The sequence below is a fragment of the Mastigoproctus giganteus genome, chromosome 7 (genome assembly GCF_048544385.1).
Source record: "Mastigoproctus giganteus isolate SK-2022 chromosome 7, ASM4854438v1, whole genome shotgun sequence".
Taxonomy (NCBI): Eukaryota; Metazoa; Arthropoda; class Arachnida; order Uropygi; family Thelyphonidae; genus Mastigoproctus; species Mastigoproctus giganteus.
In genome coordinates, this window is record NC_143581.1 from 159331183 (window position 1) to 159357763 (window position 26581).

Below are 26581 nucleotides of genomic sequence, written 5' to 3' on the forward strand. Positions count from 1 at the left end.
ATTTGCCTTCAGCCAGCGGGTGGTTGTCTGTTGGAACAGGTTTCCATCTGTTGCTGTGGAAGTGGATGGGTTGAATAAATTCAAGGGGAGAACTGACAAATTCTTCATGGGTATGGATAGATGAACCGTGTGTTTGTTTAGCATCATTATGTTTCTATTTGGTGATTACACCAGCAACTGTGGATCTGTTGATTTAGAGTGTTGCAGTTTTGATGCAAAGGCACAAACCCTTAACCTACTGTATTTCATTGATATGTTAAAGTTAGTTAGTTATTTGGTTTTTAGGAGCATCAGCAACTAAGGCCATATTGCTCCAGGATATGCGGTGGTCAATCCCTGACCTTTCTGCATCCTCCGTATTTGGTGGTGACGGGCTCGAACCCCGGTCTAATTAGGAAGCATGTGCTACGCACTGCTGCTCCCTCCCACCTGGCTACAGAGGCACCTGATATATTAAAGGCACAAATCCCTAACCTACTGTAATTCATTGATATGTTAAAGGCACAAATCCCTAATCTACTGTAATCCATTAAAGGCACAAACCCTTAACCTATTGTATTTCATTGATATGCTAAGAATATCAATGAATTTCTGTAGGTTAAGAGTTTGTGCCTCTGCATCAAAACTGCAACACTCTATATTAAACAGACCAACAGTTGCTGATGTAATCACCAAATAGAAGCATAAAGCTATTATTGCTAGAAAGTAGTAGTAAGGCCAAATGATGCAAGAAAGCAAGCTTACATTGCATCAGTCAAAAAAAAAAAAAAAAAAAAAAAAACATAGTTCACCCATCCATACCCTCCAAGAATTTGTCTAGTTCTCCCTAGAATTTATTCAACCCATCCACTTCCACAACAACAACAACAACAGATGTAAGTCTGTTCCAACAATAAACTGCCCACTGTCTGAAAGCAAACTTCCACACACCTATCCTTTAACATCCTTCCTGAATTTGAATTTATGCCCCCTCATGTGTGAGTAATCCCAGCAAGTAGAAGAATCTTCTAATGTGAACACAGTTGCTTTTATACCTATTCCTAATATATGGATGATGAGTATGGTTCATTTTGCCAAATTTCAGGGGTGTTCAGGTACTTTTGTCAATATACATTTAAAGTGGACTACAGAAAATGCCCTAGGTTTTGAGAAATGTAATATGCAATGACAAAATAAATCAATGTTTTAATAATTAAACAAGGTTTGGTATAAAAATATGCTAATCATTTTCTTCTGCTTTTATACCTAAAAACTGTATTAGTTGGCATTAGCATTAATAGAGACATATGATTCAAGAAAGCATGCTTATACAGCATCAGTTAAAAAAAAAAACTTTCCCACTACACCCATTCATTCCCTCCAAAAATTTGTCCAGTTCTTCCTTGAATTTATTTAACCTGTTGATTTCCACAACGACAGATACAACTGTCTTTCCTTAATTTGAATTTATAGCCCATCAAGTGCCTAATATGAGCAAGAGGAAGAATTCCATCAGCACTGAGTTTACTCAAACCATTCAATGCCTTATATACCTCAATCAGATTACTTCACAGGTTCCTTGTCTCCAAGAGCTGCAATTTACAGAACTGAAGCCTTTCTTGCTTTGTTCCCCTCACCAATCTCATTCCAGCAACTCTACATCCTTTCTAAAATGAGGTCTCCAGACCTGTATACAGTACTCAAGGTTGGTCTGACCACTGCTTTATACAAAGGGATAATCACCTCCTGATTGCTGCTAACCAAATTCCTGCATATCATTGACAAGATCCCATGAGCTTCTCTGGCAACCTGTCTGCACTGCTCAGAAAACTTCATATCTGATTGCACAATTACCCCCAGGTCTTTTTCATTCTCCACTACCTGAGTGTAATACAACACAGCTGGTACGTTACTCTAGGGTTACTGCTACTCATATGCAGTATTTTTCATTTGTCAATGTTAAACTACAGTTGCCACTTCTCAGCCCATCTGCCCAACTTTTCTAGATTTTGTGCAGTAGTATACTGTTATTAAGAACCCTTCAACCTTCGTATCATCTGTCTACTTGGACATTAAGCCTGATATACTTTCATCAATATCACTGATAAATATAGAAAGCAACAATGGTCCCGACACTGAACCATGAGGGACAGTAGTCTCCTATGTGCAAAAGTATCAAAAGCTTTCCTGAAATCCAAGTATATGATATCAAAATTATTTTTTTGCATCCAGTTCTTTTTTGTGACAACATTACAGAATCCAATCAAATTGGTCCATCAACACTTCCTCTTAACATACCTATGCTGTGCCCGAACTATTATTGCAGTCTTGTCTAGATGATCCTGCAATGCCTCTTTAACCAGTGACTCCATTATTTTCCCCAGAACAGAAGTTAAACTAACAGGTCTATAATTACTCGTGTCACCCTTTGATCCCACATAGTGAATTGGGAGATATATTCGCACATCTCCAGTCTGTGGAGACCTCCCTTGAATCCAAGGGTGCTCTAAATTAGGTTAGTCGCAATTTACCAATACTCGAAGATACTGCTATTCAAATGGTAATATTACTATTCAAACTCCTTATTTGATAAGTTTTAATAATATCTAAATATCAGATCCCAATGTAGCCTGGAAATGAGCTGCCAAGAAAGAAAACACTTTTTTAACAATTTACTAAAATTTTATGGATAGCGCAATGTTTTTTGTGATATCTTGATAATGGCAGTTCAAATAAAAATTAAATTTAGGGGTCATTCAATAAGTACAGGTATATAAGCAAAAAATATCACCCACTTAGAAAAATCATATTTCATGCATTTCATTTTGCATCACAGCTACCCAGGAGCAAGCATCTCTGATCAGTTTTTAGTATGTTGTGGTTGGTTTAAAAAAAATGTTTAATAAAGGCAAAAATGAGCTATTGGATGTTCACTAATCTTCCAAATATGAATTTTCAGTTGCCCACTGAAATGAATTACTGTCAACTACAGTTAGCCATTCTGAACAGTAAACAACTCGTAATTTAGCCATTCTGAACAGTAAACATCTCGTAATTTAGCCATTCTGAACAGCAAAACATCTTGAACAGTAAACATCTTGTTCACTGTTCAGGATGACCGAATATGTTTACAGTAATTCATTTCAATGGGCAACTGAAAATTCATCTTTGGAAGATTAGTGAGTAACAAACATAAATTAACACATAAGTTAATCGAAAATGTGAGTTAAGTGTTGTATGTACCAAAGCAATGCCCACAAACAGAATTAAATATTTAATAAAGGTAGAAATAGGTAGTTGAGAGTAATGAATTTCAACAGTCAACTGAAAATTTAACTTAGGAAGATTGGTGATAATACATCAACTACCATAGAAGTTCATGATAAACAAGGCACCATACACTTTATTGTTCATAAAAAACTTAGTTTTTGAAATACCTGTTCAAGGTTTTTATCAACTTTTTCAGCAATGTGTCAAGATTGCTGAAAAAGTAAAAAGAAAGACAAGCTGAAATATTCAGAAATAATTGAAAATATGCTGAAATATGCAGAACTAATTGAAAGAGATGACAATGCTATATTAAGCACACTGCGATTTGAGATGAAATCTGAATTCATCATTATGAGGCCATGTCATAAAATTATGAGAAGTTTTGAGAAGAATAGAGAAGGGTTATTTTTATGTGTTTTAGTTTTTAACCAGATAGCAAAACTGCAATGCATTAATACAGAGGGTTCTAGTCTCATCCATTATGCAAAACCTGATATATCAGTTACCAGGGCCACAGCATACCTATGAGGCACCAAAGTCTTATCAGTGCGCCACCTTACAAAAAAAAAAAGTAATAAATAATTGTCGACAGTTATTTTAATATATTTTGTATTGATCAATAAGCATATAACAAAATACATTTTGAAATAATTTTTAAAAAAAACTACAACCACTATGCAGGAAAAATTAAAAAAAAAAAGACCTTTTGTCACAATGTTTATTATACATGTGCATTAATATATTATCTATGATAGAATAACAACAGAAAAGCAGATAAATAAATTCTGCTTTAACACAAATATAAAAAAAATGAAACCAACAAAATATATTTAGGTATAACATACATATTTTATTGTATGTTATACCTAAATATACAAAATTAAGTCAAATTCTAATTTTATTTTTTTGTTCAATAGAATGTTGCACACTAAATAATCACATTATCTTATCATATTACTGTACCAATAAATTAATTGTTCATTACAGAATAATTAATGCTTCAATTGTCACAATGATTTTGTAACATCATCACTCATGAATTTTTAAATTGTCTTCCAACTTAAAAGTTCATTTCTGCACTTGCAGCTTACTTTTTTCTTTGTAATGTGGTTCTTGGTAATATATTCAGGGACATGATATCAACTTAAGTTCCTGGGAGAAAAAGAGCTGTTATAATAAATGAGTCCTGTGATGCTAGACACTGATAGAAAATATGTTGGTATTTCTTTTACACTGAAGAGGAAATAAAGATGTTGGTTTCTAGGACTCTTAATTTCTAAATAAAGATCTACATATATTTTTAATAAACAATTCTCTCAAAAAGTAATAACTAAGTTGTTCTTTTAGTGTCATGATATGCAGGTAAATTGAAAATCTAAGCACTTCAACCTCAGTACAGAAGGATCTTTAATTTCATGAAATTAAAGATAATTTTCATACGTTTCATGGTACTTCCTGTACCATTTATTCAGTGAATGAATTACTGTTCTTATTACACTTCACACACTGTAATAAGGACAGAAATTCAGTCACCCAAGGGTCATTCAAGAAATGGTACCACAAAATTTCTGAGAATTACCTGTATTTCTTCTAGAAATTAATGCCAGATTTCAATCTATGCAAGTTGAAGTGGTTAGGTTTTCACTATTCTCCAAAATAATAACTGCACTGCATACATTGCATTTTATTTCAGTAAAAATGTAGACAGGGTTTGTAAGCCAAACAGAAAACTTAGGATTACACAATTTTGGTTCAGTTTCTATATTATAAAACCTATTGTTATTACAAACCATGTTCAGGACGGTAAACAAACTTTCTTTCAACTGAATTTTGTTTATCACTGAGGATGCAATGATTTTCATTCAATTATGATTGTTCAAACAATTTATATACACATTATTAGTACGATTGGGGGAAATTCACTAAAACACTTTTGCAGTCATTTGGTTGTGGCAGAATCATGGTCACTAGATCCCATACAGTCAGCTTCTACATCATTGTCCCTATCTCAAATTATTTAGTTCCAGACCTATCAAAAGTCAGCATGGGCCTTAGAATAAACATATTCACTGAGCCTGTCTCTCTCCTCCTCTTCCTCTTTTCTATAACTCAAGGAAAAGTCCAGATCTCTTACTCAACGTTTAGAAGCAGTGTAGCTGACTCATCTGTCCACCCCAAACTCAATACCACTATTTAGTTTATAATCTGTACATTCAGTAGTAAACTTCAACAGTTGTGTTTCACTCCCAGCACTAAAATTACATACAGTAATTCTTTTAAAATATGACATGCCGCACTGTAAAGAAATTAATGTAGGTGATTACACCTAAATAAAATAAATGCAAGATTATGCAACAAACAGAGAACAAAAAAAAAGAATGCAACAAGCAAGAACAAGAATGGTGCACTATGAAATTGAAACTGGAATTGAAATGAAGAGTGGCTACATGGAGACTATTGTCCTCCAGATCAATTTGGCTCTAAATTACTTAGATTACTGACCCATAGCAGATCTCAAATCGTGTACAAAAAATGAATTGGGATAAGTTAGGAAAGCAAAAAGAACTTTAGCTCTGGTGCAAATACCAATCATGGGCAACAGTTTTAAACATGCAGACTGACTATTGTCCTCCATGCAACAACTCAAGGTTAAATAAACAGACTTTGCCTTTACATAACACATTTGAAGCATCTCATTGCGAATGAGATACCTCGGTGTCAGCACTATTAAAAAATATATATATTCTTGCATTTTAAATAAAAAATTTTAAAATTTTGGGAAACTTTTTTTTTTTTTGGAGTTCTCAATAAATTTTTTTATTAATATTTAATAAAAAATTTTTTATTAAATTTTATTAAAAAATTTACTTTAAAAATATTTTTCTTCTTGATAAGTTATAAATTGTAGGGCACAAAAATAGCTAGATACACTACAACGTGTAAAATTAAGTAGTATATTGAGTCAGTGCATGTGATGCATGGCTGTGAACTTTTTTTTTTTTTTTTTTGTTAGTTGTTGGTGCATCAGTTTCTGTGGTCATAATGCACCTCCCAAGGTTTTTGCACTACTCTGATCCAATCTTGAGGCAGGATTCAAACCCGTGATGGTTGCCAGGCAGGCACTTTACCCACCCGGCTAGGCCTGTCAGCAGGCTGTGAACTATTCATTATTCTATTATTGTAGTTTATGGCTTATGTTTCCATTACAATAAAGTAAACAAATTTTAGATGATAATTTTCAGTAATATTTACAGAAAAGGAAAAACAAAAGTGAGAAAAGTCATTCTCATTTTTTATTTAAAATTTTTATTTATTTTAATTTTTAAAATTTATAACCTATTAAACTCCAATAGTACTCCCATGATTAGGCACCTTTGTGTGGTGAACAACCTGCACACCCACACATGTGAGTCCTCTCAGTGACCAGTGCCTTCTGGTGTCACATCCTGAAAAATAACACACACAAACATACCAAATTTTATACCTTTATTCTTACCACCTATACAGTCCAGATTTAATACTATCATCCCTTTGGACATTGGCCAATTCAGGGAACAATAACGAGAAGGAAAGTTAAATGATGAAATAAAAGTACCAGGGTAATGATGAAATGAAAGCAGTGGTGCAACACCGAGCAACAAAAAAATTACTTTAATAGAAATCAAAACTTGGCATAGTAACAGAACAAGTATCGAACTGTTGAGAGAGAGACTATGTTTACATTTTGTGACAATAAGTATTTCCATAGTTACTAGCAATTGTGTCTTTACTTACTGAATGACCCCTGTACATAGAGACTTAATTAAAATATACCTGTTCCTTTCTCCATCACTTCAGCCTTGATCTCAATACTTGAAAAATAACTCTTCTTTTCAATATCTGCATATGACACATTTACTGTAAAGGTATAACATCCTTCAATCTGAAAGAAAACTTGGAAATAATTCTTGAGTTCAATTAGAATTTTGCTTATTTGTTAACACATCCATCACACAGGAATGAATAAATGAAATCTCCGCGATTAACCTTCAATAAAATGGATTTTTTATATTCCATAGAAACTATTTTACTATACTTAGCCTCTTACAATAGCAACCTATATTTAAGCTTTGGCAATCCAATAAAATGTGCTAAGGCTGTTCAATATAAAAATGTTGAATATTGCAACTGTCCTTATATTAATTAATTTTTTAAATTATTTGTGACACTTGACTTAAAACACTTTCTTTGCAGTACTCTAACCATCCCACATTTATGCAGCTTATTAATAGAAAATACACCTTCTTCAAGGAATGTACAAAATTAGCTCCAACAGACATTGCCATTTTGTTTGTTTTATTGTTAAATAAATGCTTTGAGCATGATGCACAGTTATCAACTTCCGGTCCCTCTATGAATTTGAGAGTACTAACTAAACAATGAACTCTTATCCCATGCATTACTGTAGACAAATGGATTTTTATATGCCAAGTAAATGATACTATCATCATTAGAAATAGATTCATTGCTGATCATTTATCATTGAAATTAAATTCATTTCACACTAGAAAGACAAAATGACAATAACATTAATTTATAACATGTTAACGCAGAATATATGGACAAAGGCAAATGCTAAAATCTCGTATTGGATGAAAACCCCACATGTGCGCACACATGCTAATTGATTTCTACACTTTTATTCCAACCACCCTTATAAAGTTAAAAAAGCAATTTTTTGTACACAAATAAACAATGCATTCAAATACTGTACAGAAACACAGGATCTTAATCATGAACTCAATCATATCACCACTGCCTTTTTAAAATATCCTCTGATTAACAATATCCTATGAGCTTCACTGACACAGCACAAATTTCAAAACCAACACCGGCCACATGATATTTACTTTTGCTAATATATCAGCTGTGTGTAGTCAAGTTTCATGTCAGAGTTTCTAAATATATATAGATTTTTGTGTTTACCCATAATACATATATCTTACTACAATTTAGGGCAGTAGATATAACACTGATCTGTTCTTTCATCTGCAAATAAGAATGTCTAAATGTGTTCAAGGATGTCAGTAACGTTGGGAAGGGGTAACATGTTCAACCTTGTCTGCTGCCTCTCTCTCTCTCTCTCTCTCTCTCTCTCTCTCTCTCTCTCTCTCTTTCTTTCAGTAAGGAAAAAACAGTTGCAGTGTGAGTATGTGTAAAATTTAGCTGCATATCTATTGCATATCATCTGTCATTGTAGAAGTTGACGGCTTAAATAAATTTAAGGCAGAACTAGATTTGGAGTGAATGGACAGGTGAAATGGGAAGGGGTCTTTTTTTTTTTTTTTTTGGCTGATGCTGTATAAGCTTGCTTTCTTGCATCATATGCCAATGCTAATGCATACTGTTTGTTTCTTCTGTGTTTTGCTTAACATTGTACTGTTAAAATAGTTAAGCAGAAGCAAAGAAAGTGTCTGAATCACCCAGTGATATTAATCTTGTAGGGATGAAATCCTTTATTCCACATTCCACCTCAACACCTCATTCTTTATTAAAGCTTTGGCTATCCAATAAAATGCATTAAGGCTGTTCAATATAAAAACATTGAATACTGCAACTGTCCTGCATCCAAATCTCCAGCTTCATTTTCTGGGTATACTCATAATAATAATAAGTAATAAGTTCCCAACAATTATTAATCAATCCAATTTTGAACAGTCTAAGAGTAAAAACTTGCTTCTTGCCCAAATAGTAGTTGAGCATCAGATCTTTTGCCAAAGATACTGGCCACAAATTCTATCCATCTATACTCCCACCTTTCTTAATACCCAATGGCTCTATTTTATACTATAGCTGGGATAAAATCAACTCACCAGGATCCTACTTTTCTTCTAACTCTTATACTGATGATCTTGGTAAACACCCTCTTACCATGCTCAATACACTCCACTCAATGTCTCCTATGGTCTTCCAATAGAAGGATGTTAGAAGGCTACAGGTTTACAAGAATTCTGAACAATCTTAATGCCAAAAGAGCTCCCGGTCATGATGAATTTCTCTAGTTATCACGTGATAACAACTTGACAAATGCAAAGTACTGCATATGGGTAGAAGTAACCCCAGAGAAATGTACCAACTGTGTGGTACTACACTTAAGGTGGTAGAAAATGAAAAATACCTGAGGGTAATTGTGCAGTCAGATATGAAGTTTTCTGAGCAATGCAGACAGGCTGCCAGGGCAGGTCATGGGGTTTTGTCAATGATTTATAGGAATTTTGCTAGCAGGGAAAAGGAGGTGACTGTCCCTCTGTATAAGGCAATGGTCAGGCCACGCCTTGAGTACTGCGTACAGGTCTGGAGGATGTAGATTTTCTTGAGCGTGTACAGAGAAGGCCAACAAGACTGGTGAGGGGAATGAAGGGATCCTCTTACCAAGAGAGACTTAAGTTCTGCAAATTGCAGTGGCTGGAGACTAGGCACCAGCGCAGTGATCTGATTGAGGTGTATAAGGCCTTGAATGGATTGAGCATGCTGAATTCTGATGGGATCCTTCCACTTGTTCAGATTACGAACCTAAGGGGGCATAAATTCAAATCAAGAAAAAGACAGATGTAGAATAGATGTGTGGAAATTTTCCTTTAGCCAGCAGGTGGTTAATTGCTGGAACAAACTTCCATCTGTCGTTGTGGAACATTGTGGATGTTGATAGATTAAATAAATTTAAGGAGGAACTGGATAGGCATTTGGAGGGAATGGTGTGATTTTTTTTTTTTTTTCTGGCTGATGCTGCATAAGCTCATACACTTGCTTTCTTGCATCACATGCCACTACTACTACTACTACTACATCCTGTGCTCCTGAGCTTAATCCTGTTCTGTGTTGCCTTTTTGCACTTTCTTATTCCACTGGTGTTTTTCCTTATGCTTGGAAATTTAATCAAACCCAGCGAATCCTTAAAAAGAGCAACAAATCTCTCTATCTGATATATGCCTTACCACTTACCTCTACTCTTTCCAAGGTATTGGAGAAATCCATCAACTGTCAATTCTTAAACTAGCTTAAACCTTCCATCTGATCAATGATCGCCAATACGGATTCCTTCATTGTCAGTCAACTGGTGATATATATATTGGCTGTGTCACTAATTTTTGAACAAATTAAATGATAATTTTGTTGAAACTCAAAGGATTGCTCTGATATTTCTAAGGCTTTGCTTTTGATTGTGCATAAAAGTGTTCTAAATAAGTTTCCACCTTATGGATTGCCAACTGTTTTTTTACAATTGGGTATGCAGTTTTCTCTCTGACAGCTCACTGTGAGTGGTGGTAAGTGGCTCTGTCTTCTAACTTCTCCATGCTGGTGTTCCCCAAAGTTTGGCTCTTTTTCCCACTCTTTTTCTCTTTTATATTAATGACCTAACACCTTCCACTGACTAGAAGTCCTATCCATAGTTTTGCTGATAATAGCTCATTGCATTCCTCCTGGCAGTTTGAGAAACCTTGTCTTGAACAAACAGGACTTGGTGGAAAGATATACAACTTTTTGAATATCTTTCCCACTAATTCCTTAAATGCTGGTCTCCAAGTAATTCTTCAGAGAGGCAAAGAAAATTTAAGTTTAATGCCTCTACTACTCAGTCCTGTCTTATCGCTGAAGAGATTAAAAGAGTCTACTACTCCTTGATTCATCTTCGATGACCCTCAAATTTCTAAGCAAGATCACATATCTCTACTAGGAATTACCCTAACTTCTAATCTCTCTTGACATATAGACATCAAATATTTCTATCTCTGAATCGAAAAAACTGGATTTTCTTAGTTTCCCTTGGTTTTACTTTTCCACTAAAAAATTATTCACCCTGTACAAATCTCAAATCCACCCCACCATGAAGCCTCCACACCCCCCTCTCTATCTCATACACATTCAGTTTCTGCTATATGCTTTTCATACAGATACTTCTCTGGGCACTGATCTTCTGAACTGATATCTGTAATTCCCCCTCTCTCTTCTAGTCTGAACAGGTACCATACCCTCAGCATCCACTCGCTGTCTAACCCTAAACTCACACAACCAACTTTTCCTCTTCCTTATTTATCCCTTCTATGTCTGTTTTTCTAGAACAACCTTTTCTTAATTCTAAACACTACCATCTACAGAAATTCAAGACTAATGATAACAAATATCTTCTGTCTTCTCAACCTACAACCCATACATGATACTAAATATTATAGATTCAAATACCTTTTGTGTTTAGGGTTTTTATCATATATATATTTATATAGTATGAATCAGAGCTGTAATACTCAATACGTTCTACGTTGATATTAATATTTGTAAAATAATAAGAGGAGTTTACCTCAATATAGTACGAAGATTTACACAAATATTAAGAGAAAATCGCTATCGCATGTACGCTATCCTCATGTATGCTATCGCAGGACCAGATTTCACTTTTATCCAAAGGACTAAATTATAATTTACCACCACCTCGAAAACTACCTAAAAAACAATGCATAATTGATATTGAATTTGGACTTCATAATGTTCCACAAAAATATTTATTTATTCAACAAGTTAACCAAGTAGTGAATAACATAAAAGAAACGAGACTTCCTAAATTGAATACACATGAAAGTTCAGCTTTACGAGAACTTTGGGGAAATAAGGACATTATTATACAGAGGGCAGATAAAGGAGATACAGTGGTAATACTAGATAAACCTGATTATATTAATAAGTTAGATTCAGTTGTTTCAGATACCTCCACTTATCTTGAAGTAGACCTAACACTGTTTGCCAATTTGGTCAATCAATACAATAAAACGTTAACCACGTATCGAAAAAACGACTACATTACTATGGCCCAGTTAAAGGAATTCAAGGCCAGAACATACAATATTCCTGCACTTTTCGGTCAGGTAAAATTACACAAGACTGGATTTCCTATTCGACCTATTGTTTCCTGCAGAAACTCGGCATTTTCATCCTTAGCCACACATGTATATAACATTATAAAACCCTTTAGACATGTAATACAATTTGGGATTAAGAACTACGATACATTATTTAATAATCTTAAAGACTGTACACTTGGATGGGTGCCCCAATAGCCAGGTGGGAAGGAGCAGCACTGCGTAGCACACGCTTCTTGATTAGACCGGGGTTCGAGCCCATCACCACCAAATATGGAGGATGCGAAAAGGTCAGGGAATGACCACTGCATATTCCCGGAGCAATATGGCCTTAGTTGCTAATGCTCCTAAAAACCAAATAACCAACCAACCAACTGTACACTTGGCGACAATGACAATTAATTCTCACTAGATGTTACCCCGTTATATGCGAATGTAAACGTTGAACACACATTAGATATTATTTGGGATATATTAAATAAAAACTCGACACCGATTAATTATACGAACTACCTATTAAGGAAATTTTTCTCTTAATTAAACTGCTAGTTGAGGCCAACTACATCACCTTTCGAGACAAGGTGTACAAACAAATTTTTGGATTACTAATGGGTTTGAGCCTGAGCAGCTTAATGTCAGAGATCTATCTCTCAACGATTGAGCATATACATTTGACACCTTTTCGATCCCGTATCACATACTATGGGAGGTATTTAGACGATGTTCTAGTTATTACTGATAGTAGTACTATCCAAGACATTTTACATTCGTTTAATAATATTCATTCTAGACTCAAATTTACATTGGAAAGGGAGGATACGGATACAAAGTCATTAAACTTTCTAAATTTCACGCTTACCCGAGACTCGAATAACATCCAATTTAGCATCTATCGAAAACCTACAAACACCGGTATGCTTCTACATTATAATAGCTATCACCCATTCACCTACAAAAGATCGATTACCTTTAATCAATTTCTAAATGCCTATAAATATTGAACGACAGAATCTGCTTTGGACTCGGAAATACAAATATTAACTAGCAGGTTCTTAAACGGGGTTTTTTTTTTTTTTTTTTTTTTTTTGGTAGTTGTTGGCGCATAGGCTTCTGTGGCCATAATGCACCTCCCAAGGTTTTTGCAGTACACTGATCCAAGCCCGAGGCGGGAATCGAACCCGCGACCTTTGGGTTGCCAGGCAGGCACTTTACCCACCCGGCTAGCCCGGTCGGCCTCTTAAACGGGTTATTCCATTGCCACAATAAACCGAATTAGGGTACAGGCTAAGGATAGGATATAAAATACTACACCAACCAACAATAGTAATATCAAAAAATACTTTATTTCTGTCCCATATGTTGAACAGTGGCACAAACAGCTTAATAGATTCTTTAAAGATACCGAGTTTAAAGTTGTGGCCAGGCCAATACGGAAGTTACACACTACACTGAACAATCGCTCGGTTCTTTCCGCGTCCGCAACACAAATTAATGATCTGGTATACAACATTTCTTACAGTGATTGCAACTCGTCTTACCAAGGTTCAATGTCATTTTCTCTTAATATTCATGTAAATCAACATGAAGCCTCAGTTCGTGCTTCTCATTCAGCAACGTCAGAATTAGCCTTCCGTGCCATTAACGAAAAACATACTTTTTTATTTAATGAGGCCAAAATACTTAATGTTCAACGTAATTATACGTGATTATTAATTGCAGAAACCACAGAAATTAAATTACACGAGAATTCTGTTAATGTTCGGCAGCCATATTTGATCTCCGATGCGTGGACCTTTATGCTCATGCGTGAAAACAAATAATCACTATTTAAGTTTCAGGTTCAACCCTATTCAGTAATTTTCATTCCTGTGATCACGACATACGGTCGAAAAGCGTTGTCAGCTTCAGGAAGGAAAATCGTTTTGAATATTTTCGTTAGATTCTTTTTAATTGCGTTAAATTGGTTTTTAATTGTTTTAAATTGATTTGAATTGGTTTTTAATTATTCATATTTTACTCTAATGTAAGTTGTCGATTTTTTTGTTTTAATTTCTGGAGAGTATCATACAGAAGAGTATCTACGAACTATATTGAGGTAAACTCCTCTTATTATTTTACAAATATATATATTTAATATGGAAGCCGTTTTCTTTCGACAGTCAGTGTGAATGATAGGCTTAACCAATCGGGCTGGAAGTGGTCTCAAATTGAAGATATTTCTTCCTAGGTGTGCAGAAAGATGCTAAAATTTCAAAGTTCTGAATAGTTTATTTTTTTTTTTTTACAGAACGGGCCAGTTCTGTACTACAAACAAGCTAGTTCAACATTCACTTCATAGATGGAGCCACAGGAAGATGTTAACTGTTAAACAAACAGTTGTCTAAGTTGATAAGGCATTTTTTTCTGATTAACAATTTGCACAATCATGTCCTTTGTTCCGAAAAAAAAAAAAAAAAATATATATATATATAAATAATAATAAAACTCTGCTACCAATTGCGAAATTTTCACAACAGTACAACTATCTGTAGCCATTGCGTATGATAGGCCTAACCAATCTGGTCTCAAATTGAAGATATTTCTTTCTCCAGTGTGCAGAAACATGGGAAAATATAAAAATTCTGAATAGTAAAAAATCTGAATAGTTTTATTTTACAAAATGGGCCATTTTTTTCTACTAGCACTGCCTACCTTAAAAAAAAGAATAGTTTTATATTACAGAAATAAGAAATGAGAAAGGATTTGACAAATACTGGCTTACCTGCTCACGACCAAACACGAACTACATTTCTTTAGGACAGCTAGAGAAAAACTCTGCTACCAATTGCAAAATTTTTGCAAGGGATACCTGCTAGTATATATATATAAACCCACCAACTGATTACCACCATAAACTTTGCCTCTTCAGAAATGTTGAGTCAAGTCTTTTTTTTTTTTTTTTTATAAAAATGGCTTTGACATCTAGACTTGGCTACCAACCATTCTTCATTAGAAAGAGATCTGAAGTAAGTTTAGGGCTGTGTGCAGAGGCATAGCTAGGTTTTCGGTGCCCTTGGCAAATTCGTGGCTACGTGCCTTTTTTTCGATAATTAGTAAAATCATAATAAATAATAACCACAGTCGAACCTCTGTTTAACAAACTTCTTTATAGCAAATTTTTCTATTTAGATATAAATGTTTTCTTTTTACCGAATGTTTTTAGAATTTTTTTATTTCTTCGTTTTATGGAAACGAAAATTTTCTCCATTAGTAGAACGAAGAAAATAACGACTGCATAACTAGACTTAATTGGGTACACATCATTCACACCCATGGCCTTCAAGCAACCAATAGTGCTGTTGTTACGCCCGAATTAAAAGATAAAGAGATTACCATCTTCAACGCAGTGGAATCCGTAAAACCTATCCAACTACCTGTCCCACATACCAAGAAGTCGAGCTAGTCAACTACTTTCTGTGTATCCATAGCCAGTAGGCAGACTAAGGTGTATTAAACATTCAGACAATAGGCTCTGGTCAACCTTCTATTGTAAGCACCCTTTTAGAGATTTAGAAGAGAGTGGTTTTCCTTTATCCCAAGAGTGATTTTCCTTTATGCGTGCATGAGATTAAACATTCGTTTCAAAGCTATTGGCCTATCACCGAGAACAATATGAGATACAGAGGAAATGATGCCTCCCACACTACTATAGTAGTTTTTTTTTAAGAGTTATTTATGGTGTATCCATCCACACCGATATTATATAGATATAAAACTCTTACTCTTAACACATTATGCCTTGTTGTATTTAGTTATTTTAAATATTACTATACAAATCTTTTGGCATCTCTCATATTGTGTGATTATCTTCACAACTGGGTCGTCATGTCTACAATACCAGGGTACCTGCCTACCCACTGATGAAAGGCCAACAAGCCTTGAAACGATCACCAGTGGAGCCTGATATTCACGGAGTTTCCGAGAATAGGTAACAACAGTCTTCTCAACTGGGGAAGCGTTGCCTATTCAAGGAGTTTTTGAGTGGTGTGAGTAGAAGGAGTTACTGTCCCTTTCATTCTTCTACACTGTTTCTTTTCTTCTTCCACTCCTGATATTACTTTCCCTCTACTTTTTGCTTTTCTAAGTCTAATAGGGACAAGTGGATGTTAGAGTTATTATCCCACACATATACAAACAAGCTTTGAAACGGTGCGGTCTGAGTGGTGGTATCCACCAAGAATAAGTAATATAGTCTTCTCTATTTATTCGAAGTTACTTATTCGAAGTAGTGCAATACCACAGCAACTCATTTTGAAGGACAAGCACAATATGAGATACAGAGCAAACGATGCCTCCTCCCACGCTACTATCGTAGTTATGGAATATCAACACCGATATTATATAGATATAAAACTCTTACTCTTAACATATTATGCCTTGTTGCATTTAGTTATTTTAAATTATTTCACTTCATACTTTTGTTGCTAACAAATTAATAAATTTATTCTGAATTTCTGGAGATAAATAATTAGTGTGGTGTTTAATATGTGATTCCAGAGCATTTTTCATACCAACGTCAAATTTATATACCCAGGGGCTCACATCTGGTGAGTTGGGCTTGGCACACCCAGGGTCTTGAGCTGGATATCATCATTCTTCCCTTTCTTGGCGATTCCCTTCTACTTTTCTCTCTTTCTCTCTCTCTCTTTCAGGGTAACTCGGGAACTTTTTTTTGACTGGTGCAGCATAAGCCTTAGGTTTCCTTGCACCATATAGCTAATACATTAATAAATTGGCTGACAAATTTTTAAAAAGTTTAAAAATACGCCACAATTTTTTTCTTTGGTATCGATATTACTAGCATGTCCATGAAATGCCAAATTATTTTCAGCACAGAACAATATGCATTTCAATATTATTTTCTAATACTTTCCATTTTGTGAAATTGTTTATGTGTTGTAATGAATTCTCATGAAAAAGAACGTTTGTATTTAGATGTTTCCAATCCTTAAATCTTTCTGAGCTACAAAATGTAACATTATTTATGCCAGACACAAATAAGAGGAACAAAAAACAATATATTTCATCTTTGTTTTTGCAATAAAATAACCATTTCCTCTCTTTTTTTTTTTTTTTTTTTTCAATATCTTCATTTTGTATTTCCATGAATTATTGAAACATCTGCCATTAGTGACAGGATACATATTTAAGACTATATGTTCGGAACCGTGTTGCACCATAAAACAGACGCCTCCGTAGCCAGGTGGGAAGGAGCAGCAGCACTAGTGCGTAGCACACGCTCCTTGATTAGACCGGGGTTCGAGCCTGTCACCACCAAATACGGAGGATGCGGAAAGGTCAGGGAATGACCACCACATATCCCGGAGCAATATGGCCTTAGTTGCTAATGCTCCTAAAAACCAAAACAACAACAACAACAGCACCATAAAAGATCTATTTTTGTGGGCATTAAAGTTCCATGATGTCGGATCATTAAAATTCAGAATTACATGTTCCACGTTAATATCATTGCTGCCATCATTTTCTTCTGCCAACTGTTGTTGATATTGTCCACACTTTCTAATTCTTTTAAAATAACTTCAACTGTTTGAGCTTTTTCTTGGACTTCCATTTCAGTGGCATCATCATTCGTTTCATCTTCATTCGAATCATGTTCGTTTTCTTTGTCACTTTCAGGTTTGGAGTGGCTTATTGTAATCCAGTTTTGTAAACAAATGGAATGTTTTTTTTTCCTAATTTCCTCTTTATGCAGTCTTTCTACGTAGTGCTGATGTCCACTTTTTTTCTTTGGTGGCATGTCTAAAATTAATTTGGCCTTTATTGTTTTATTTAAATTATAAATCACAATATTCACGTTACCTGTTTATACAGCAATCACAAAAACACTATAACTCATAACTTATTCAGTTTCTACACAATGCATAAACTGCGAACTACTATGCATTCGAGCATGCGCTGATAAAGCGATCGTCTGCTTGGTCTATTCAAAGTTACATTCTGGACAGCAAATAGATCTATGATGCTATGCAGTATGTACTTAGATGTAAGGATGCATGCAGGCTTGAATCACCGTGTGAAAATTAATTTTCACCCTCGCTCTGTGCTGTCATCTTGATTCAACATCATCGAGGGGTGCCATTTCATCAGCTAGCCTCGGGTGTCGAAATAGCTTGACACTGTACTGATGTAGTCTGTCAGTGGCGCCCTTCTCCTGTTGGGGCCCTTGGAACCTGCCCCAATGCCAAGGCATTCCTACACTACTGGCTGTGTGTGTGTTTTTTGTTTTTTTTTTTAATTTTTTTTTTCCCACTCCTGAATATCCTCTCACACTCAGCACTTCTATGAGAAATTGTTAAAATGTCAAGCACAAATTGAAATAATGTTATATTTAAAGTTTCCCTCTGCACTTGTAAATTCCCCAACCAAGAATCCCTGAATATCATTCTTTCTTCTTTCATAGTAGCTGGTATGTTCCCACACCACAATAGAACCTATTGATACTTTGATACTATTAACATTACCATGAGTAGAGCATATGATGCAAGAAAGTAAGCTTATTTCACATCAGCCAAAAAAAAAAAAAAAAAAATCCTTCCCATTTCACCCATCCATTCGCTCCAAAAGTTTGTCTAGTTCAGCCTTCAACTTATTTAAACTATCAACTTCCACAATGACAGAGGGAAGTTTGTTCCACCAATCAACCACCCACTGGCTAAAGGCAAATTACTGCGCATCTATTCTACAACCAACTTTCCCCAATGTGAATTTATGCCCCCCCTCAGGTGCAAAATCTAAGCAAGAGAAAGAATCCCATCAGCACTGAGCTGGCTCAAACCATTCAAGGTCTTATACACCTCAATCAGATCGCCTCACAGATGCCTGGTCTCCACATGCTGCAATTTGCAGAAGTTAAGCCTATCTTTGTAACGGCAACTGTTTGTTCTACTCACTAATCTTGTTGCCCTTCTCTGTATGCGTTCTAGTAGCTCAGCATCTTTCCTAAAATGAGGCCTCTAGACCTGCATGCAGTACTCATGGTTCTTGATTGCCTTATACAATGGGATAATCACCTCCTTATCTCTGCTAACAAAATTCCTATATATCATTGACAAGACCCCAAGGGCTACTCTTGCGCCTGTCTGCACTGCTCAGAAAACTTCATATCTGGCTGCACAATTACCTCCAGGTCTTTTTCATTCTCCACTACCCTGAGTGTAGTACCACACAGTTCGTATGTTTCTCTGGGGTTACTGCTACCCATATGCAGTACTTTGCATTTGTCAATGTTAAACTTCAGTTGCCACTTCTCAGCACATCTGCTCAACTTTTCTAGATCCTGTTGCAGTAGCATACCATCCATACTGTCATTAACAACCCTACCAACCTTCATATTGTCTGTTAACTTGGACATTAAGCCTGATACACTTTCATCAATATCATTGATAAATACAGAAAATAACAATGGACCCAACAAAGACCCTAGGGAACTCCACTAACAACATTAGTCCATGAAGAGCAGTGTCCATTGATTACTGCTCTCTGTCTTCTCCCTCTCAAACATCCTTTTATCCATTGTAGCAGCTTGTCCTTAATTCCATACTGCTCCAACTTGTACAGTAGTCGTCCATGTGCAACAGTATCAAAAGCTTTCCTAAAATCCAAGTATATGATATCAAAATTATTTTTTTTTGCATCCAGTTCCTTTGTGACCACATCATAGTATCCAATCAAACTGATCAGACAAGACTTCCCCTTAGCAAACCCATGCTGTGTCTGAACTATATCTATCGCTTCATCTATTTCTTCAATGATACTGAGAATTACTGGAAACTTGTCCACAAAAAGAAAATAATGAAATGTTCTATGTGCTGGATGTATACTGTGACTAGATATCTGAATCTGATAGGATGAAAATGGGGGTATGTCCGTGTTGGGCCAAAGGAAAGCTTGGCCAATTCTGGCCATGAGAGTCAGCTAGCTGGGGTGGCATCATCATTATTATCAATAATCTAATGGCAGCAAGTCTTGCAGATCTTCTGAGGCCAGAATGTGCTAAGACACCTAGTCACCAGGTGAAAATGTCTATTGATGTTGGTAGGGAGTCTTATTTCTGTTCCAGTGGATCTGCTGAGGTTAGAACTTCAGAACTGGGATCATGTGGCATGGTCGAGCCATCAGAAACTTCAGCCTGCTTGATGTTGGGAAAGAGAGTAAGGTGAACCTTTCTATTTATGGTGGATCCAGCCCAGGCTTCTTTAAAGAAGCTTCACTTCAATTCTTCAAATAGGCCTCTGGGGCTGGAAAAGTTCTGACTCATAATAACTGAAATGAAACACACCAACTATCTATGACTGATACTTTATTAAAATAATAATAAAATAAGACAGAATAAAATTTGTAAAAATATAAATAAAATACACTGACTGTAAAATTAAAAGTGATAAAATGATATAAAAAATATATGAAATTAAAATATGTAAAATTAAAAGTGATAAAAACAACTGTAGCTTTCAAAGGTGACTGCCTCCTTTATCAACAGTAAAACTTAACCATTACAGCACATCCTTAAATAACATCAGCAGGATCATGGCTCGCAGCATGTGTTACCATAGGAGTATGAGCATTATCCTCTGCAAGTGCATGGAGACTGGAAATGGCTTGGCAGCATGCCAGGAGGAACCGTTCATCCTGTCCAAGAATTAAAGTTTCAAAGAGGGGATGAATACGGACTTCCCTATCTCTATTGATAGTATTATATTCCAAAGAACAAATCCACAAGCTCTTGTAGTTCCGATACCATTTGTGGTTCCAATACCTATGCAAATGATGAACGACAGTGGCATCGCCTGGAGAAATTTGGTGGTTCTCCTCCCAGAAATATTCAGCCACAGCAAATTTCCCGTAATCTGCAGTCTTTATTGTGTTAATATGTTCCCCCATATGATTTCTGAACCTGCATTCTGCCTCTCCAATTCAGCACTCTCCCCACAGTCTGGACGTCTGATCTCATATATGACCCCACTTGTACCCTGATAGGTACAGGATCTTTTACTTTTGACATGACTGTGTGCAATCTTCGCCCTGGCAGCTGCACACAGCATGTCTGACAAGTGCATAATATTCTAGAGATCCACTCTGTTATGTCCAGATAGGAGATGTATGCAGTGGCAATGGGTGAGAATGTCTCCCTTCGCCCATGTTCTGCTTCTCCGATATATTTGTCGGAGATCTACTACGGATACCTGCATTTTCAGAGATTTCTATGACCCATTTAATCTCCTCCCTTCTATTCTCTGAGGAGCTACAGTGGGACCCAGCCCTATCCAATACCGTCCTAATTACAGTGTTTTATTATGATTGTTGGCTTGTGTGCTGTGTGTTATAATGTGTGTACTGACCCCAGCACATAGGTTTCCTATACACTCTCTTCTTTATTCTGGGGCCATCCCTACAAACCAACACATCAAGGAAAGGAATGGTACTTTCTATTTCCACCTCTGAGGTGAACTGAACTAAAGGGGAGAAACCATTGAGGAAGCCAAGAACCATGTCCTCTCCTCCCCTCTGTAAAATGGTGAGTGTATCATCGACATAGCATTTCCATGCACACGTGGGGGAGGCAGAGCAGACCAATCAAAAATTCTGAACTCCAGCTCTTCAATGGCTAAGACTGCAACAATAGCACTAATTGGAGAGCCCACAGCTGCACTGTGAACCTGTTTATACAGAATTTCTTGAAATAACATGGTGGTACTAGAAAGACATAATTCTACACTGAATGATCCAAACAACTCTCTGTGTTGTAAATATATGGAAAATGAAACAGCAAAATCTAGTATGCACTGCATCAGAAGCATTCTTATAAATTGCAAATTTCTAACGAAGCCAATTTTTATATGTTAGGGCGAGGTTAATCATCAAAACATACATCATGCAAACTGGATTAGCCAGTCTAAGGAGAAAGATGCCTGCCATGTATGATGTGGTCTCTGGAAGGAATAGATAACTGGTGCATTCATTTTCTAAAATACAGTGAGAGGAAAGGTGTATCTTATGAGTATTTGTTGCAGAAAAAAGCTTTTCCAAGCATTCTAAATAAACAGGGTGAACATCTGGAATGGTCCCAGCAAGACAATGTGCCCAGTCATTAGAGCCATACAGTCAAAGAACAGCTGGAGAACAGTTCTCTCTGGAGCCCTCACTTATAGGAAAGATGTGGATCTGTTAGAACGGTGCAGAGGACAATGAGATTGGTGAGGAGAACAAATGGGTGCTCTTACCAAGAAAGGCTTCAGTTCTGCAAATTGCAACATCTGGAGACTAAGCAACTGCAAGCAGATCTGAATGAGGTGTTTAAGTCTTTGAATGGATTTTCTTTCAGCCAGAAATTAGTTGATTGTTGGAACAAACTTCCTTCTGTTGTTATGGAAGTGGTTAGTTTGAATAAATTCAATTCAGGAAAGAACTAGACAAAACTACTGGAGAGGATGGGCAGGTGATGTGGAAGTGGTTATTTATTTATTTATTTATTGGGTGGGGGGTTAAGCTGTATAATCTTGCGTTCTTTCCAGCACAAATACTAACAATGCATTGGATGATGAGGACTAGTATAATGACCACCACAATACCCTAACCTTACCCTTCTGAACTTCTACCTATGAACTATCTCAGAGTAAATTAATTTGATTTCTACAGAAATATGAAATGTTGGGCATCTTAAAAAACAAATTATCACTACATGCAATAATATCACATGTCAAATAATTCATGCTGTTTTGCTGGACTTACAAAAATGTTTGTATTGTTGTTCATACGAATGGTGCATATACTGAACATACTTTATGACAGTTCTCTATGGTTCCAGACTTATGGGAATGGAACACCCGGCATATCAGATTGTATGGAATCATCCTTATGCTGGAAATGGAATGCTTTCTTATCATGGCAAAATACAACCTTGAATCTGGTATGCAAATGTTCTTTACTAAAAAAACCCATACTGAAAATCTGCTAATATGATGGCAACTGAAATCTTAATTGATTTTTTTTTTTTTTTTTTTCATGTACAAAACTTAATTTTCATTCATTTGTTAAAATCTGATAAACAACACTTACTAAGTCTTCATTTTCAAGCTGGAGGAAGTGATGATCATTATAAAAGTATTTATAATATCCACTTACTTTCACTGTTCCCTTCACTGGCTTACTATATGTATACCTAATGGTGAAAAATGCAACGTCAATTAAACAACTAAAAACAGTAACTGAAATTTAGTATCATGGAGTTATTAAACTCACTTTTTTTCTATCATATATAGCAGAAATTATTTTCAATTTGCTTATCCCATTAAAAAGTAAAACACAATGCAAGTCTGCTTCTGTTATATCATGGCTTTCCATGATATAACATGGCTGCCACATTATAAGCTGAACTGCATCATAACCAAAACTAAAATAACTAAAAAAAACTAAAATAACTAAAAAAAAAAAAGAATTTTATCTGAATACATTATGTATTCAGATAAAATTCTTTTATCTGAATACATAATGACTCAAAGATAAAGTACTAAGCAAGCATTTTTGTTATAAGCAACTTTCATTTTGCACTTTTATTAAAACCTAACTCTCTTGACAGAAGGAGACAAGTCAGTGTTGAATAAAGAATTATTTGTTGGGGCAAATTATTTAAATGGTCAATGCAACATTACTCATTTTTTTGAAAAATGAGTAATGCTGTACCGTAAAATAAAAATATTAGGCAGCAATGCTGCATGCTTAAAAAAAATAATTTTGAAATCATCAATTTCTTACAGAAGACCCATACTTGGAAATGAGGCACTTTTACAGAAAAAACAATTTACAGTACAGCCTCATAAATAAGCAAGGTCTCATATGTACATAACATCAGGACAATGTAACACAGTCACAGTCTTGTAGGTTTAGATTTCCAAGAGCTGCATAAAAGAGTAGAGAAATCTCATTCCATCTACTGCTTTCTTTATATAATACTGTGAAAAATACAGCAATTATAAAAAATTGCATGCAAATTTTTCTAACATATGCTGCAATTGTTTATATTCAGAATTACTGAATGCAAATGAAGCTTATTCCCTTCCCAATCACCAGAAATTAACAAAGCTTAATAAGAATAAAATATATCAACATGAAATACTGCATTTCTTTTAAAAAAGGTGTGACTGTGTGGTATAATTAATGACTAAAATCAGAAACAAATTATGGTGCTTTCTGGAATCCCTTATAAAACAAACAACAATCACAATATAAACTTTTAACTTCAAATGAAAGAAGTACACTTCTCCACCATAACAAGTATTAAAGTTATGCAATTAATGCATTCGTGGAAATCACTGGCAAAAATCTGTATATTAGAAATCATTTTTCCATAATAATAAATTAGCATTAGCATTAGTAGAGGCACATGATGCAAGAAAGCAAGCTTATTTAGCATCAGCCAAAAACAAAAATAACCCTTCCCATTTCACTGATCCATTCATTCCAAATGTTTGTCAAGTTCTGCCTTGAATTGATTTAAGCTATCAACTTCCACAAAAACAGATGGAAGTTTGTTCCAGCAATCAACTACCTGCTGGCTAAAGGCAAACTTCCACACATGTATTCTACAATTGTCTTTCCTCAGTTTGAATCTATGCCCCATCAGGTTTGTAATCTGAGCAAGAGGAAGAAACCCATCAGCATTGAGCTTACTCAATCCATTCAAGGCCTTATACACCTCAATCAGATCGCCTCGCAGGTGCCTAGTCTCCAGAAGCTGCAATTTGCAGAACTTAAGCCTTTCATCATAAGAGCACTCCCTTTGTTCCCCTAACCAGTCTTGTTGCCCTTCTCTTTACTCATTCTAACAACTCTACATCCTTCCTAAAATGGGGCTTCCAGACTTATACGCAGTACTCAAAGTGTAGCCTGGCCATTGCATTATACAAGAAGATAATCACCTCCTTATCCCTGCTCGGAAAATTCCTGTATATTTGACAACACCACATTACCTACTCTGGCAGCCTGCCTGCACTGCTCAGAAAACTTTTTATCTGGCTGCACAATTACCCCAAAGTCTCTTTCATTCTCCATGGATACAGTTCAGGTTACAGCAGCATAAGCAAACACCAGATTACAATATAATTAAAGAGAACACTAACTGCAGCCAGTAACAAACTAACAACATGTAAGCTGTTTATCAGTTCATGCACACTATAATAGTAAACTGCAAATGACAATGAACATTATGCCATTAATAATTTACTATAGTAAATGTGATTTCATAATCTAAATGAAGATGGCATGTGCTGTAATGTCATTTACAAAATATACTCTATTACTCTATAACTGAATATACTACAATTTGAAATAGTGCAGTTGATCCTCCACTCCCCTATCAGAGTTAAATGCTTGATTTTGCAAGTTTCATAAGGAATAAAATATATCACTGATATTTTTATGGTATCTCTAGTTGAGGGAGGTAAGGGAAAAATTGTACATCTACAATAATTAGCATTGATAAGTCCTGTTCTTTTTTATAAAAATAAATTCTATTGAATACACAATGTAAGAGCATAAAGTAGCTCAAAACTATGTAACAGCACTCACTTAGCAACATTTTTATTGTATCCATCTTCTTCGCTGTGAATTTGTGAATTTAATAGAAATATTTGGTTCAACTGCTGATGATCCTGCTCAGGTAGCTGACAAACTAAATGAGTATTTTGCATTTACATTCACACATGAGGAATTCTGTAGGAAAGTGCAGGTCAGAAGTTTATCAACTCTAGCAGGGAGCTAAATTGATTTTGTAAGAACAGAGAGGAAAGTGGAAGAGAAATTGTTCAAGTTAAACATAAGACAGGTACCTGGGGTGGATGAGATCTATCAAATTATGTTTGGAGGCAACAAAGGAAGTAAGAAAACCATTAGCCATAATTATGAAAGCATCCTTGGATTCAGATGAGGTCCCCATGGATTGGAGAGGTGCAAAAGTATCCGTAATTCATAAAGGGGGGATCAAAGAGTGATCACAGTAGGATCAATTACAGACCTGTTAGTTTAACTTCTGTTCCAAGGAAAATAATGGAGTTACTGGTTAAGGAAGTAATGCAGGATCATCTAGACAAAACAGCAGTTATAGTTCAGACACAGCATGGGTTTTGTTAAGAGGAAATCTTGTCTGACCAATTTGATTGGATACTACGAAATGGTCACAAAGGAACTGGATGAAAAAAATAATTTTGATATCATATACTTCGATTTCAGGAAAACTTTTGATACTGTTGCACATAAGACTGCTGTAAAAATGGAGCAGTGTGGTATTAAGGGCAAGTTTCTGCTATAGATAAAGGAATGGTTGAGTGGGAGAAGACAGAGAGTGGTAATCAATGGACACTGCTCTTCGTGGACAAATGTTATTAGTG

General features: G+C 35.5%; 2 protein-coding genes across 2 annotated transcripts in view; both read right to left on the reverse strand.

Annotated features, from left to right (window-relative positions):
• Nucleotides 1-7574, reverse strand: part of LOC150083283 (pregnancy zone protein-like) — a 374597-nt gene extending 367023 nt beyond the window's left edge. The window contains exons 1-2 of the mRNA XM_090378461.1: nucleotides 7530-7574; nucleotides 7063-7171 (exon numbers count right to left, since the gene is read on the reverse strand). Coding sequence (XP_090234587.1) covers nucleotides 7063-7171; nucleotides 7530-7574 — 154 coding nt within the window. The remainder of the gene's footprint in view (nucleotides 1-7062; nucleotides 7172-7529) is intronic.
• A 176-nt stretch (nucleotides 7575-7750) lies between these two features.
• LOC150083284 (CD109 antigen-like) overlaps nucleotides 7751-26581 on the reverse strand; it is a 184152-nt gene continuing 165321 nt past the window's right edge. Inside the window, exons 8-9 of the mRNA XM_090378462.1 lie at nucleotides 23256-23358; nucleotides 7751-7792 (exon numbers count right to left, since the gene is read on the reverse strand). Coding sequence (XP_090234588.1) covers nucleotides 7751-7792; nucleotides 23256-23358 — 145 coding nt within the window. The remainder of the gene's footprint in view (nucleotides 7793-23255; nucleotides 23359-26581) is intronic.